Source organism: Bombyx mandarina, chromosome 18, assembly GCF_030267445.1.
Source record: "Bombyx mandarina strain Sakado chromosome 18, ASM3026744v2".
In the NCBI taxonomy this organism is placed as follows: Eukaryota; Metazoa; Arthropoda; class Insecta; order Lepidoptera; family Bombycidae; genus Bombyx; species Bombyx mandarina.
This window is the reverse complement of record NC_143224.1, coordinates 820,966-836,168: the sequence shown is the minus strand read 5'-3', so window position 1 is coordinate 836,168 and position 15,203 is coordinate 820,966. Positions and strand designations below refer to the sequence as shown.

General features: G+C 36.1%; 1 protein-coding gene across 1 annotated transcript; it reads left to right on the top strand.

Moving 5' to 3' along the window:
* Positions 1 to 5,801: 5,801 nt before the first annotated feature.
* On the top strand, positions 5,802 to 14,528 carry CPG6 (cuticular protein glycine-rich 6). Its single transcript, XM_028183791.2, has 4 exons — positions 5,802 to 5,924; positions 8,711 to 8,888; positions 13,581 to 13,694; positions 14,250 to 14,528. The coding sequence occupies exons 1-4, from the start codon at positions 5,913 to 5,915 to the stop codon at positions 14,375 to 14,377; spliced, it is 432 nt and encodes a 143-aa protein (XP_028039592.2). The 5' UTR covers positions 5,802 to 5,912; the 3' UTR covers positions 14,378 to 14,528.
* Positions 14,529 to 15,203: the final 675 nt, after the last annotated feature.

Sequence of the window (15,203 nt, the reverse complement as noted above, 5' to 3'; positions counted from 1 at the left end):
AGTCAAACCACCCATTTTATTCAAGCACCGCTAATTAAATTTCATGCGACAAGACATATTTCGCAAAAAAAATATTCATTATGTTTGTTGAATTATATATTTCGTACGTACGTGTATTCATTAAAATTTGAAACAAAGAACAATATGATATTTATCTGAGCGTTTCAATAGACACTTAAATTGTAATATTATGTGTTTAATTACGTATATAAAACATTATGAACCAAAAAAAAAATACATCGTTCAGTCCAAGCAACAGACAGAGGCCAAAGTCCTTATTGTACTGCATGTGTGTTTTGCGGCAGAAGTGGGATGATGGTATCGCCTCACCATTCACCCTACTACATATACTACGCTCTGCTGTGACTATAACTATGATCTGATGGATTATGCAACAAAATCTTCCGTATATCTTCCGTTAAACATTCCGTAAATCTTCCGTTGCCTTGTTCTGACAATTATGAACGCAAAGAAAATGAAAGCTATAATTTTTATCTACTTAGGTGAGTGGACGATCTCACTGTTGCTAAATGGTCACCGGTACATATGAAGGTAAATGTCGACACCCTTGAGACATGAATTCTACTCAGTTTTACCGTTTCACGGCAGAAATACGGTGGGTCGTGGTGTATACCCGTAGTGGCTACGTGTAGTTAAGCAAATTGTGTTTTTTGCTGGTTTGATTTTATTACACGATATCATTCCTTCGCTTTGAAAAATATTCGTGAACATTTGTTGAGTACGTATTTCGTTAGAAAGATTGGCACCTGCCTCCGGAGTTCGACACCGGCATAGTTGCATCACTTGACTAGAATGCACCAGGCATCTTATCCTTTATAAGGATTTATCTTAGACCAGGATAACCTAAAAAAAATTGACTTCTCGAGTGGACAACGACTTGGCAGTTGACGTTTATTTGTAGCACCCTGTAAGCTGTTACTCGACACGTGTGAACCCAACAGCATATAAGTACAGTGACAATGAACCCTAAAGTTCGGCACGGTTTTGTATCGATCAATTTTGATTAACAAATATTTTATATTTACTCACGCGAACAAGAAAACTTGTTAGGCTTATTGATATTGTGATAATGATTGTGATACGCCCTACTTAGCACGTCCGTCAATAACACAGCTCGTTAACCTTTGGAGGTAAAAAAATCGGTCAAAGGATCTTAATGACGAAGTCAAATATCGCAATATATCGATATGGGCCTTAAGCCTGATCTAGCTGGTGATTCCAGACCCACCTAGCTATACTCAGGTATTTTTGGATTTGCACATCGTAAGCCCTCACGGTGGACCCATTGAGACCTTATAGCACCTCTTTTTAGCAATCGACCCAGAATCATGGCGTTTGCAACAAAGCCGAAATATCGCGATCTCATGAAATGTGAAAAGCGTGCCAAGAACCAGTTAAATAGTGGTGCGTGTAATTATAGCACAGCAATTGAAACTTAATTATGCTGTTTATGTGCTCGGATGACCACTTAACGTCAGATCAACGATGACTTCGCCAAGCCGCTTCATAATAAAAATGTAATAAACGTGTAATTAAACCATAAAAGTACTTTTAATTCTGTCTACAATCAGCAAAAGCCGAAGAAAATACAATAGAACCTGCTGCAATTTCATTACATTTGACATTTCAACAGATAACAGCCTAGTTTCTATGCTATGACTCTGTTTACTGTAAAACAGTCACTAGTTACGTATCATATTATAAAATATATCAACATCTACGTGCGTTTCATTGAATGAGTAATACCTTGTTCTTAAGGTCGATGCTTTGTGAGAAAACTGTAAGAGACCTTGGGTTTTTTTGACGCGGGAACTTTATATTCACACCTGTTTAGGACAGGCAGCTCTGTTAGTTGAATTTCTACGATTAGAGACAGCAAGTAATTGGATCAACAGCTAAAAAACATAATGTGTGAAACCAATGGGTTGTGGTGTAGAAGTTAATTCAATGATTTGCTTGCTCATACGACTTTTTACCACTGGTGAACGCCTAGGCGAAGTGAGCATGGTTCATAATGCGCCTTTTTTTATTTATTTTTTATTGCTTAGATGTGTGGACGAGCTCACAGTCCTCCTGGTGTTAAGTGGTTACTGGAGCCCATAGACATCTACAACTTAAATGCGCCACCCACCTTGAGATATAAGTTCTAAGGTCTTAGTATAGTTACAACGGCTGCCCCACCCTTCAAACCGAAACGCATTACTGCTTCACGGCAAAAATAGGCAGGGTGGTGGTACCTACCCGTGCGGACTCACAAGAGGTCCTACCACCAGTAAGGTCTTAAGCACCTTCTAAGTCCGATGATGAGCAGCAATAAGGACAACTTAGGCAATCATCCAAAAAAGGGGTCTATAGATTCCTCTTGTGTATCATCTATAGTGGTGCTGTTTTGCATACAGTTTTCACCGTTCGATTTTTAATGCATATGTTGGAATCAGGACTAAGATAAATTAGTATTTTCAGCTTCCACGAAATTCGTTTTAGATTTGGAACAAATTTATCGGAGATGAATTCTAAGCTTGTATTTAAGTTACAGATTGTATTTAATTGCGTAAGTTATACTAAACACCAGTCTAGGTTACCTACGGTTATAATAGAGACTATTACACACAGCTTTGACCTAACTGCAATGTTCGTAATTAGTATTAATTTACCGTGCCAGTTTTTGCATTCGATATATGTAACTATACTTGAGACCTTCGAACTTATATCTCAAGGTGGGTGGCGCATTTACGTTGTAAATGTCTATGGGCTCCAGTAACCACTTAACACCAGATGGGCTGTGAGCTCGTCCACCCATCTATGCAATAAAAAAAATAAAAAAAGTGAACAACTTTCTACCATGTCTAGGAAAACACAACCCTTAGAATTTCCGTACTATCGTAATATCCAGTTCACTAGTTACTTTACGGTAGGCAGCGGCTTGGCTTTGCCCCTGGCATTCCTGAAGTCCATGGGCGGCAGTGACCACTCACCATCAGTAGGGCCGTATGCTCGTCTACCTTCAAGGGCAATAAAAAAAAATAAAAAATATATATTATTAACAATCTGTAAAAGGGGTAGGTGAAATTTAAAACCGAAAACACGACTTCATTTCTATCTCGATATTTCTCGATCTTATATCTCGATTTTTAGACACATACTACACATACACAATTTTCCACTCACTTCTTTATTTTTATTCAACATTTTCTAGTACATACTAGAAAATGTTGAATAAAAATAAAACAAACATTTGTTGTAATCATATTAGCAACTATATTTTCTGAGACATGAGTTGTAAGTCTCAGTTTTTGCAGTACAACGGCTGCCCCATCCTTCAAACTGAAACTAATGAATGCTTCAGCTGCTGCATTAATGCTACAGAAATAGGCAGGGTAGTGGTACCCACTCGCGCGTCCTCACACGAGGCCCTACCACCAGTATCTCGAATAAAATGTTTGTGGCAGGCGGACATGTCAATGTAATCACTTAACACCAGGTGGATCTGCCATGCTCCTCTGTCCAACGTCCATCAAGCTAAAAAAATCTTAGCCATGATGAAATATGGGTTCGACCAATGGACACATAAACACATTGTTTTTTTACGAGTGCTGAATTACGGCCATGGAATTATCAGGAGCGTGGGGCGTCCTCCAAGCAGTTGGACCGACAATTTAGTATGTACGGAAGATTCTCTGGAAGGCATTGGGGAAGGCATATGTCCAGCAGTGGGCAGATAAAGACTGATGATGATGATGATTATCAATATGTAGACGTTGACTAATCCGCGTTATTTTTACCAGTGAACGTCGCGCGAAGTCTGCTGTATTTCTCAGCCCACTGAGTTTCCTATGGTAGATTCTGCGAAGCACTGCTCTTGCTAGTGCTAGTGTTAGAAAATTCTCTCAGGTTGAGCCCTTGAGCTCAATTACCCATCCGGACATAGCTTAGACTACCAGCGAATAGGTACTGCTTAAAAACTGTGTGTGTTCAAATTAAATTTCGTGTCAGAAACCTTTACTATAAACGTTTGACGCGAAATTAGAAATACATACAACAATTGACAAGTCATCATTTATAAAAAAAAGATTTCATATGCGATAATTTAATTTTGATAATTCGAAAAAAATAAGGAAGATGGATAAGGTAAGACATACTAAGATAAGAAAAACCACTAACGTGACCGACGCCCTAACTTATGCACTAAAACTAAAATGGAAATGGGTTGGCCATGTCGCGAGATATACAGACCAGAGATGGACTGCAAAAGTTACATCTTGGAGCGGCCCAACAGGCAAGAGAAGTCGAGGGAGGCCACTAACCAGATGGGAAGACGATCAGAGAAGACAGCTGGCCCAAACTGGATAGACGTAACACAGGATAGAGACGCTTGGGCATCTTTGGAGGAGGCCTTTACCCAATCTGGGGTTCTTGTTAAGTAAATTTTACTGTTTCATTACAAAACTCTCTTTTACATCCTAAATACATTTTTTTTAACCTTGCAAAAGCAAGAAAGAAATGGCTTATTATCATTATTATTATTATTAATTGGACGAACACTCATTTATATGAATTTTCAATGCTAATTCCAAGAATCAAACCCACTACTTCCTGTAACAGCCAACGAGCAATCAAAGATCATTGTTCACGATTTCACGTATTTACTTCCTTTTAAGTTGTTATTAACAATTGCCAACTGCGCACCGTTCTCAAACGCTAGAAACATTTTTCAATGTAATGAGAATACTTTGAACCCATATTTTTTTTATGCAGACACGTCTCACGAGACATCCGATTTTATCGAATCCCATAGGCACTATTACCAGTGACATAAGGTCGCAATCTCAGTTGTGTTCCGTGTTTGGCATAACCGCTATTCCACCAGCACGCAAGGATGATAAGCGGCAGGAATGGACTGGACAATGGCCCATAAACGCCCTATTACTAGAGCTAACATTGATTTATTTTATTTATTTATTTATGTACACACAAAAAGGAAGACATAGTACAGAGTAATAGGAAAATTATGTACAAAGGCACTGCTTATTTCTTTAAGAAATCTCTTCCAGCAGACCTGCGAGAGAATTATGAGAATAATAATTAAAAGTGATGAGTGTGTGTAGAACAACTAAAATAACAAATACAACATGAGAATTATAGTAATGCATACACATAGCAAATATTGTTAAACTTGAATACAAAATTGAATACAAATATTTTTTTTATTGCCCTTGTAGGCAGACGAGCATACGGCCCACCTGATGGTGAGTGGTTACCGTCGCCCATGGACTTCAGCAATGCCAGGGGCAGAGCCAAGCCGCTGCCTACCGCTTTGATTGCACGACTACGATATTCCTTCATTGTGGAAGACGTTCGTGAAACAATTACTAGCTAATTAATCACGAAAATTGGTATGCAAAAGTCGCATCGCACTTACGAGTAAACTACACGTCTCACTAATTATCACGCACGGACACATCTGAAAATATGTACATTGATTTTTTCTGAGTTGACTATGATCCCATTACCAGGTAATATCTCCGAAACTAACAATATTTTTGGAATACATACAGGAGACTCTTCAGCAAGCGAGTAACTCAACATTAACCTCTTTGTAAAAAATATTCTTTCAAAATCAAATACCACTTACATATATATAAATATTCATATTAAAACGAAACTATATATAATGGCTGTATGAAAACTAAATTTATTCGTATTTACGACCAATTTTTAACCTTAATTTAATCATGAAGCTATAAACCCCGTGTATCCTTGAAATGAGTAAAAACAGTGTTCTCGTCGGAGCGCCTTTGGCCGTGGTCAGTATATAAACGGTTACCAGCAGCAACGAGGCATCAGTCCCACTTTGACCAGTGCTGGAATCGTGCTTAAAAAAAATCAACACAATGAAATTTTTGGTGAGACATTTTTTTTTATTAACAAAAAACAGCTCTAGTTTTTTTTGGGTGTCGGCTGAAGTTATTTGTAAATTTAAATTTTAGTAATTTTATATCGAATTTAAATTTAATTAATTAGTTATTAGTCGACTTATTATTATAGTGAAGATTTTTATGTGTATCAAAGAGGGAAATTTCAATCTATCCATTTCAAACTGAATAAGAGCAGAGTTTTGGTCAAAACAATTTAACAGAAACGGGCATTGAGGGCATTAGCGAGGGATTTTACTATTGAGTAGTCTATACGTAGTAGTATGGGCTAGATCGTCACGAATGACATGACCTTTAGGTTAGGCAATGACACTTTGAACGCTGCTAATAGTAAATTTCTAGTTGGAATCATAGGGGTAAGTTTAGTCCTATGATTAATTCTTCTCCTACTCTACCAACCCGAGACCTACCGTGTCCAAGTATGATTGGTGCCAAGCAATTCGTTGTAGGACGTATTGTGACCATACAATGAGGGGTACCATAATACTCCCAATTTCTGCTGATAAATAACCTCATACAATTTCATAAACAATGTCTCTTATATCTATCTACTTGGCACAAATGCGTTCAGCTGCTTTTCCAGTGCTATAAAAAAACGACTCCTCGCTACGAGCCCAAAATAGAGCACAGGTTGTATATTTATTAATTAGCACGTGCTCAGCTAGTTAATTAACATTAAATCAAAAGAAGCCACAATCAGACTAAGATCTATAATTTAAACAGGCCATTAAATTTTTGCTATTACGATTTTTTATTGTGTATGTAATAAAACTACTTTTTTGTGTGATACCAACGAAACGATTTCAAAATTAATGTTGTTTTATGATCACGAAAAAATTGTTGTAATTTAACATTAAATGCGTAATCCAATATGGAAATTAGTTGAATAGTTTCAAAGGTAGTCCAAGCGTGCACTGTTCTAAGTTTTAGTGGGATTTCTGTCTGAAATAGTTATGGTGTCTGGATTGAAGGGCCGGACAGCCATTATGCTTCCATATCGGGTCTCAAGTTCTACAGCGACATTCACGGAGTCTATAGGCTCCGGTAACCGTTCAACACCTTGGAGTTTGTGAACTCGAAGTAACATAATGAAAAAAATAAACAATACAATGTACTGAATAAACAATACTAAAACAATAGGCAATGTATACTTCCTGCAGTTACAACAGTATTAGAAATGTTGAAATACTGCATGATTCACCAGACCACTAATGTATCCACCGCATCTGGTACTGGTGGTAGGACCTTGTGGGTCTGCGTCTTGTGAGTCTGCGTGGGTTGATCCCACCACCCTGCCCATTTCAGCCGTGAAGTAGTAATACGTTTCGGTTTGATGTCTATGGGCTCCGGTAGCCATTTAATACCAGGTGGGCTGTGAGCTCGTCCATCCATAAATGCAATAAAATTTTTAAAAAACCTCGTGTCTAATTCAACAGAAATGTGATCTCAAAAGTTCATCCCTATCACCAGTTGGTGATGCAAGTTTATTTTGAACTAAATGGGTGGACGAGCTCAAAGCCCATCTGGTAATAATCGGTGGACAATAGACACCACAATCGCCTTGCGGACTCACAATGAAATCTATCAATGATAAATTGCCTACTCCATGCTAGCTCAGATCAAAATTCAACTGGTCATCGATAGAAAGAGACGTCTTGAGAACAAAATACGCAATATACTTCTTCGAATCTAACATAATCCTGAGACAGAGCTTAATTCGTAAGGGAAAACAGAAATATAAAAAAAGCTGTGTATTATTGAAGGGGCCTTGCTTTCATTCTGTCCGGAGGGTCACATTTTACCTCCGACACAGTACAAAAATATCGAAGTACGACAACAATATTTTTTTTCCGCACAAACAAATAATGTATTACTTCAATAACCTTACTGAATTCGTCCGCCAACAGCTCAGTTGAAATTTGATAAAGATAGTACGGTCAGATGATAGAAAATTATAGTTCTGCGAGTCCCCTTGGATGTGTAACGATATTCAGCCTATTTTGTCGAAAAGCAATCATGCACTATGATTAGAACAGACGCTATTACATTCCAATGATAGTCCACTAAACACACAGGTTACGATTTGATCCTCATTGAAAGGTCTCAAGCTAGAACCTCCTATCTCTTTCTTTTTCTTCACCATATCCCATTAGGTGGGGTCGGCACAGTTAATTTTTCTAGCTAGAACCATGCTTCCAAGATAGAACCTCCTATAAAATGGGAAACGAGACTACACCTATTTTTTTTCGTTTCAATATGAATTTTACAGGTTGTGGCTCCTTTTGCACTACTTAATGAAACATTATATGTATTTTTAGAGTCGAAGATGACTGTAATAACTGTTGCTTATGGACTAAGCTAACAAATAAGGAAGGTGTTGTATTGTTCTCGTCTTAGTCTTATTAGATGCGGGATGTTTGTTTTGTAAGCAGACCTCTTCGGAATGAAATTGCTTCTATTAGCCGAGTAAATTATATAGCGAGATATTTATTTAGAAATTGATCTTCTAAAACAATTCGTGAAAAACCTTTTTTATCAAACGCGTAATGATTCTGATCAAAAGACGTGACTTGCAGTTTCTTGGAACGTTTTCAAGAGTTTCTTGGAACGTTTTCGACGATAGGCAGTGGTTTGGCTCTGCCCCTGTCATTGCTAAAGTCCATGGGCGACGGTAACCACTCACCATCCATATGCTCGTCTGCATACAAGATCAATATTCGATAATTTTGAATCGCTAACCCTTCAATTATTCACAGGTGGTAGCAGTCCTTGTCATCAGCGCGGTGTACGCTGATGAGGAGAAGAAAACTGAGAAACGTGGTCTCTCTGGCCTCGGATACGGCGGTTTGGGATACGGCAGTCATGGCGTTGGCTACGACGGTCTCGGATACAGTGGTCTCGGCGGATACAGCGGAGTCGGCTACAGCGGTGGATGTAAGTACAAACAATCTTGCGTTCAAATTCAACACTAAATTCTATTTATTTCAATGCAACAAAACTTGATAACTTCTCTCGAATGTAGATTTTTTTATATGACATTTATAAAATCAATCTGTGTACTCTTCTAGAGATACAAAATTTATTAAGGTTTGCGTCATAGAGATTACTCTTAAATGTCGCCGCTCATCTTCATGCATGAGAACTGTCTCAAATTAATTCGAATAAGGGCAATCTTGCCCTTCAAATCAAACACTTTGTTACAGACATAGACAAACTGTAAATCTATGACAATTATTTTAATCTATGGAGCCATTAGTTGGTCATTGCATCAATTTTGATGGCTTGGAGTTTTGAGTAACATGTAAAGCATACTTCGAAGTGGCACTGCTTGGTGAAGACATCTTGTCTTTTGTTTACACTCCAAGTCTACTGCCCCATGACATAGACTAACAGAACTTTGAGTGTGAATTCGTCTCATATCTTGTAATAAGCGGCATTCACGTTATTGTGTCCATAGGCTTTGGGTAGTAAATGTTGTCAAATTATTAACTCAAACGTAATAATAATAAAATCCCGTTAATCATACAAATACTTGTAGATAAAGAAAGGACTCATTAGATGTTACGAAGATCGGGGTCAGGTTAAAAATTTTTTTTTTTGTAATTAGACTCTTGTAGGCTTGCAATTTCACATATAATGTAAATACATATCACGCAAAATCCGTCAATATGCTAACTATCAATAAAGTTCAGGAGTGCTTTGAAAAACCCCAAATAATTGAAAACTCATCACAAATCCACCTCGAATCAACAAAATCCACTAAACTCTTGTTTTAAATACAACAGAATCCTCCAAACGAGTTATATCTAAATTCCACTCGCACTCGTAGATTCCGTAAAAGTCCAACTTTAAATTGACCGAAAGCTTTTAGGGTCGGACTTTCGTGACGGGAATTTTAAGCTTAAAGGTCGTATCCGACAAACGGATGTTGATTTTCTTGAATTAACGGTCTATTTATTTTGACGGTAATCGAAGTAAACACAGTAATGAAGGAAATTTGGGTAAAAAAAGATTAGTAAACTTTGGAATGTCTGTTTTTAGAAACTTTTAGAATTTTTGCTATCTGATTATTTGTAAGCTATTAAGCTAATGTCAAATATATTCGTCTTTATTCCATCTTGACTTCCATAAATTTCCGTTACTTCTTTGCACATTTACGATAGTTTTCATTCATCCTTGAGCTATAACGAAAAGTACAATATTTTAAAAACATCTTGATTCCACACCATAATCCTTTAAAACACCATTAAATTACTTCGTACCTCTGATGGTGATCTACCGTCATTATTCATCATCAGAAACGCTGGCTCTATTGGAGCCATAATTTCTATGTTACTTACTCAATTTAATTTTAATCTGTATCAATTTTATTATTCATTTTCCATAACATTATATTAATCACTTTAAAAGTAATTAATCGCCTTGAAATTTTCCGAATCATACGTTCATTCTAAGTTCAAGTACCTATTGAGCTCAAATCAACAGAAATAGATAAGTGGCACTTGTTTACAGCTTAATAAATATGTAGCTATCCTTAAAGTGCTTTAGAACTCAAATAGAAACAATTTTATTCGACATATAAATGGTAATATAAATTAATTTTAGTGCAGCTATAAAATAACAGTTAAATGCACCTCCTTTGGGGAGAAACGTTTGTGGAGATTAATACGAGAATACAGCGGTCTTCTTGTTACAAGAATCCGATGGGACAGTATAGCAACTTATTGTGTTCACGAAATTTCAAGAGGTCATAGCTAAGGCAAGCTTTGTTATGGATGTACAAGTGCTATTCACTTTTTAAATTTTCACTCATATATTTAACAATCGAAGTCAGATAATTTATAAATAAATACATAAGCAGCCCCAGATTTGTGAGGTAAATACGACCTGGTCCTTAATTCAAGGACCCAGTAGTAGGAAGGACTACTACATATCAAAGAGCTAGACATTGAGTGACTTCAATACTAGTTTCATTTTAAAGAGCGAAATTCAAACCCTAACTAAATATAGATCTTGAAGCTGAAATACAGAAATGAAATTTTGTGTATGACAGCAGTTTTTTTAAATACTCAGTTATCACAACTACTATTATGTACCCCAACTACTGTTTCATATCATACCTGTGTTTCTAATGCTCATTATCTCGCACCTTTGTGCAGTAACCCAGATTTCCTGGAAAATTGGAAAATAAACTCTCTAAAACAAGAAATAAGGTTCATAATATGTTTGACATATTTAATCATAGTTAGTTTCTATCATTCACTATCGCGCTAAGTTGTTTGTTTTGACCTCACAGAGGATACTTGGAATGATATTAAGATTCACTCAGTTTCGTTTCCTTTCCTTACTATCTTTAATGATGTGGTAGGGACTCAGTAAGCTCGTCACTAAATACAGAATCAATAATTTTTTATACGCCAAAACATTTTTAAGGGCTTACAAACTACTTATTTCACAAAAAAGCTTTTGATTTATGTGGACACTTTATATGTCTATTTAGCGTAATATTAAAATTGAAATAAATGGAAATGGTAAATTTTATTTGGAAACAAGTACCATCATCGAACTCAATCAAATTTCAAACAACGTCGTCTTCTATCTCCGGTGTCTTTTCCAACGTTTCAACATTCTCAACATTACTTGACATAATTGCCTTAGTTTTGCTCACAGCTTAATAAACCATTCACGCGCCACTGAGTGAGTCCAATCTTCAGTAAGACACTTTTCACAATAAAGTACATACATAGTACCTAAATTTAACAAATCATTTTACAATTTCCTATTATTGTACCACACAAGAAAATATTCGACTAAATTTCCACGTCATATAACGTAAAGGCTGTATCAAGACAAAAGAATCCTTGGGAGACTAATGGAAAACTACAAAAAGACACGGTTGATAACTTCATATAATTTTATTGATTTCAAAGTCGTAGGGCGTATTTGCATTTACATTAAAGCCTTCTTATTTGAAAATTCTGGGCTTTTACATTCTGCTCGATATATAGTAGGATCTTCAGCATTAGTTTTATTAGTCTATTTCTTTTTAACACCGTTAGAGGCTACAGAATGAATATCGCTTAATTTAAGACCTTTTTTTTATTCTTGTAAATTGAAAAATCTGGATTTGCAAATCAAATTTGCTTGTATAGTAGCCAACAGACATTCAATTTTCTTTATAGATGCACTTTACTGATTCTGTCTATTTATGAACATACGCTTACTGTCTTCTTAATTTTTAAAGAAACTTTTACATAGTATTTCTCAATATTGGCATTGTTGATGATATGGGCAATAGTTAGTTAATATCCATAAAGTCATCCCCACCTCCTAAGAGATTATAAAATACTACGTAATTGTAGATAACATTAAATAATAGCATTAATTCAGTCATGCGCATAATCATTTTTACTTTTTGCATTATGACCTTTACATTGCTATTTCGATTGGACATTCGTTACGCACGTTCAATTTTAAGAAGCAATGACTAACAATCTAGCTACTTTTTAACCGACTCCAAAAACGAAGGAGGTTCTCAATTCGACTGTATGTTTTTTTATGCTTGTTACCTCATAACTTTTGACTGAGTGAATCGATTTTGATGATTCTTTTTTTATTAGAAAGCTGACGCTTCCCGTGTGGTCCCATTTCAGTTTAGTTCAGTTCTCATAATGGTATCGATGAGAAAACTATATAAGTCTGAAATTTGCATTAAGTACGTGCGCGACAAATAGATGACTAACTCAATATCACGCCAACCGATTTCGATGATTATTGTTTTTAGTCTATATTAATTTGTTTTGGAATATCTTTTTTTTCTATTTGAAGTCGGTTTTTGTTAAAGCATGTCTATTTACAATTATTGCTAATTCATATAATGTGTACTTAACTTTTTTACTGATTACAGCAAAATTAAGAGTCTGCATAGCCAGTGTACAGTAATTTGCTGCCTCATACATTTTATTCAATTTATCGTATTTTTTATTTAGCATTCAATTGTTTATTTTTCTTGTGTTCAACTTAGGACTTATTTTGATTGCATATGGACATTGCTATTATAAATAACGAATTTAATAATGGATTAGGCCAAGAATCAAAATGCAATTGGACATATATTAAAGAAGCTAAATATAAATTTATACCAAAGCTATGTCCAAAAATAATCTCAGTATTTAAGAACTATTGGACATACATACATTCATTTTGCTATAAGCACATGTAGTTGAATACCAATGTCAAATTCTGAAAAGTTGCATAATAATCGTTTTAATCATGTGGGGGGTTTTCGAAAATTATCTATATCACCATAATCGATAAAAAATTAAAAGTACCTTGGGGTACCTTTTCTGCGTTGCCTGTTTTTAACCAAAATGGGTGTTAATCTACCTTTGACTAGTGACAAATAGATTAGAAACAACTTGGCAATTGACAGAACCCATATTATACTATATTATTATACATTATACCCATATTATACTATGTAACTATACTTGAGACCTTAGAACTTATATCTCAAGGTGGGTGGCGCATTTACGTCGTAGATGTCTATGGGCTCCAGTAACCACTTAATAGCAATAAAAAAAACATTTATTATATACATTTTAAATTAAACATATTTGTTTACAGACTACCCAGTTAGTAAGGTCGCTTACACGACGGCTCACAACGGCCTCGGATACGGCGGTTACGGCGGATATGGCGGATACGGTGGATACTCCGGCCTTGGCGGATACGGACTCGGTAATACTTTCGATTAATCTGTGTCATTAATGCGGTAATATAACGGTGTAGGTAACTGCTCGGAAGTATTGTTTGATTGTTGTCTTTTCCCACTTTAATTGTTTTATGGGAAATTTCGAATCATTAATGAAAACCACTAATGATCTAAATCTAGTTAATTGTGTTTGGTTGGAAACGGCTTTTATCACGCCACGTTAACCGGTCCCGTGCTAAGTTCGTAATGACTTTGTGTTACGGGTACCAGATAACGGAAATAAATGTAAGATTTTTATTATACACATACATATATTTAATATACATTCATAACCCTGGAAAAGACATTTTATATTTATCATAGAAATATCTTCCCTTGGCGGGATTCGAACCCGCGACCCCCTCGTGTAGTGACCATGTAACTTACCACTACACCAGACGGAAACGGTATTATTGAATTATTTATGGGCATGTTTTGCTCTGAGATGTCCATTTTGAGCTGTCCACTGATTCCTATACCTAACAATAAACGTCAAGTATTTTAGTAGGTCGTGTATTCATTGACCCTATTTCTATTTACAGGCTATGGCCATGGTTATGGACCGGCCGTGAGCTACGCCAACCAAGTCGGATATGGCGGCTACGGCGGATACAGCGGATATGGCGGATACGGCGGATACGGTGGACTGGGATACTACGGACATCACTAAGCCATATCATAATTTCTTCACTCCTCGGCGTCGTCAAACGCCTGCTTTTTGATCTTACAAAAGAACTATGTAAACATTACCGTCCGTTTTTATTTTTTACAAATCTGTGATTTTTTTGTAAATATATCATACAAATAAATATTTTTAAAAAGATTGCCTTTTTTATCTTTGATACACACAAAGATAGCTTATGAGTTGATCCGTCATATAATTGAATTAATGTCATTTGTATAAAATCAATATAAAACAACAAAACTACCAATCGCTTCAGAAACTTTATGTTCTAGCATTTAAATTCAAATGTTTTCTTACATTACAGACTTGGGCCAAAAGAGATATTAGTTTTCGGTAAATTCTAGTGTTAGCAAAACTTTTACAATTTAAAAAGTTTTTTAATATATTTCGTTTAGAATTTAAAAATTAGATCGAGACCGTTTCAGATATGAGAAAGTTATAAAGATTCGTGATCATATATGTTAGTGGGATTAATGCTAAAAACATAACAAATCAAGGTTGTATATTATTATATACATTTTTTATTGCTTAGATGGGTGGACGAGCTGACGGCCCACCTGGTCTTAAGTGGTCATCGGAGACCATAGACATCTATCAACGTCAATGCCGTCATCCAACTCGAGACATGTCAGTTTTTACAGTACAACGGCTACCCCACCCTTCAAACCGAAACGCATTACTGCTTCGCGGCAAAAATAGGCAGGGTGGTAATACCTACCCGTGCGGACTCAGAAGACATTCCTACCACCAATAAAACAATGGGCAGTGAGCTATTTCACCCATATAGTGCTCTTTTTGCTTTTCCCGAGTC

Bases quoted from the DNA above. Each gene is read 5' to 3' on its own strand.
- CPG6 (XM_028183791.2), top strand. The intron at 8,889-13,580 runs GTAAGTACAAAC...ATTTGTTTACAG, and splicing joins AGTCGGCTACAGCGGTGGAT to ACTACCCAGTTAGTAAGGTC. The intron at 13,695-14,249 runs GTAATACTTTCG...TTCTATTTACAG, and splicing joins CCTTGGCGGATACGGACTCG to GCTATGGCCATGGTTATGGA.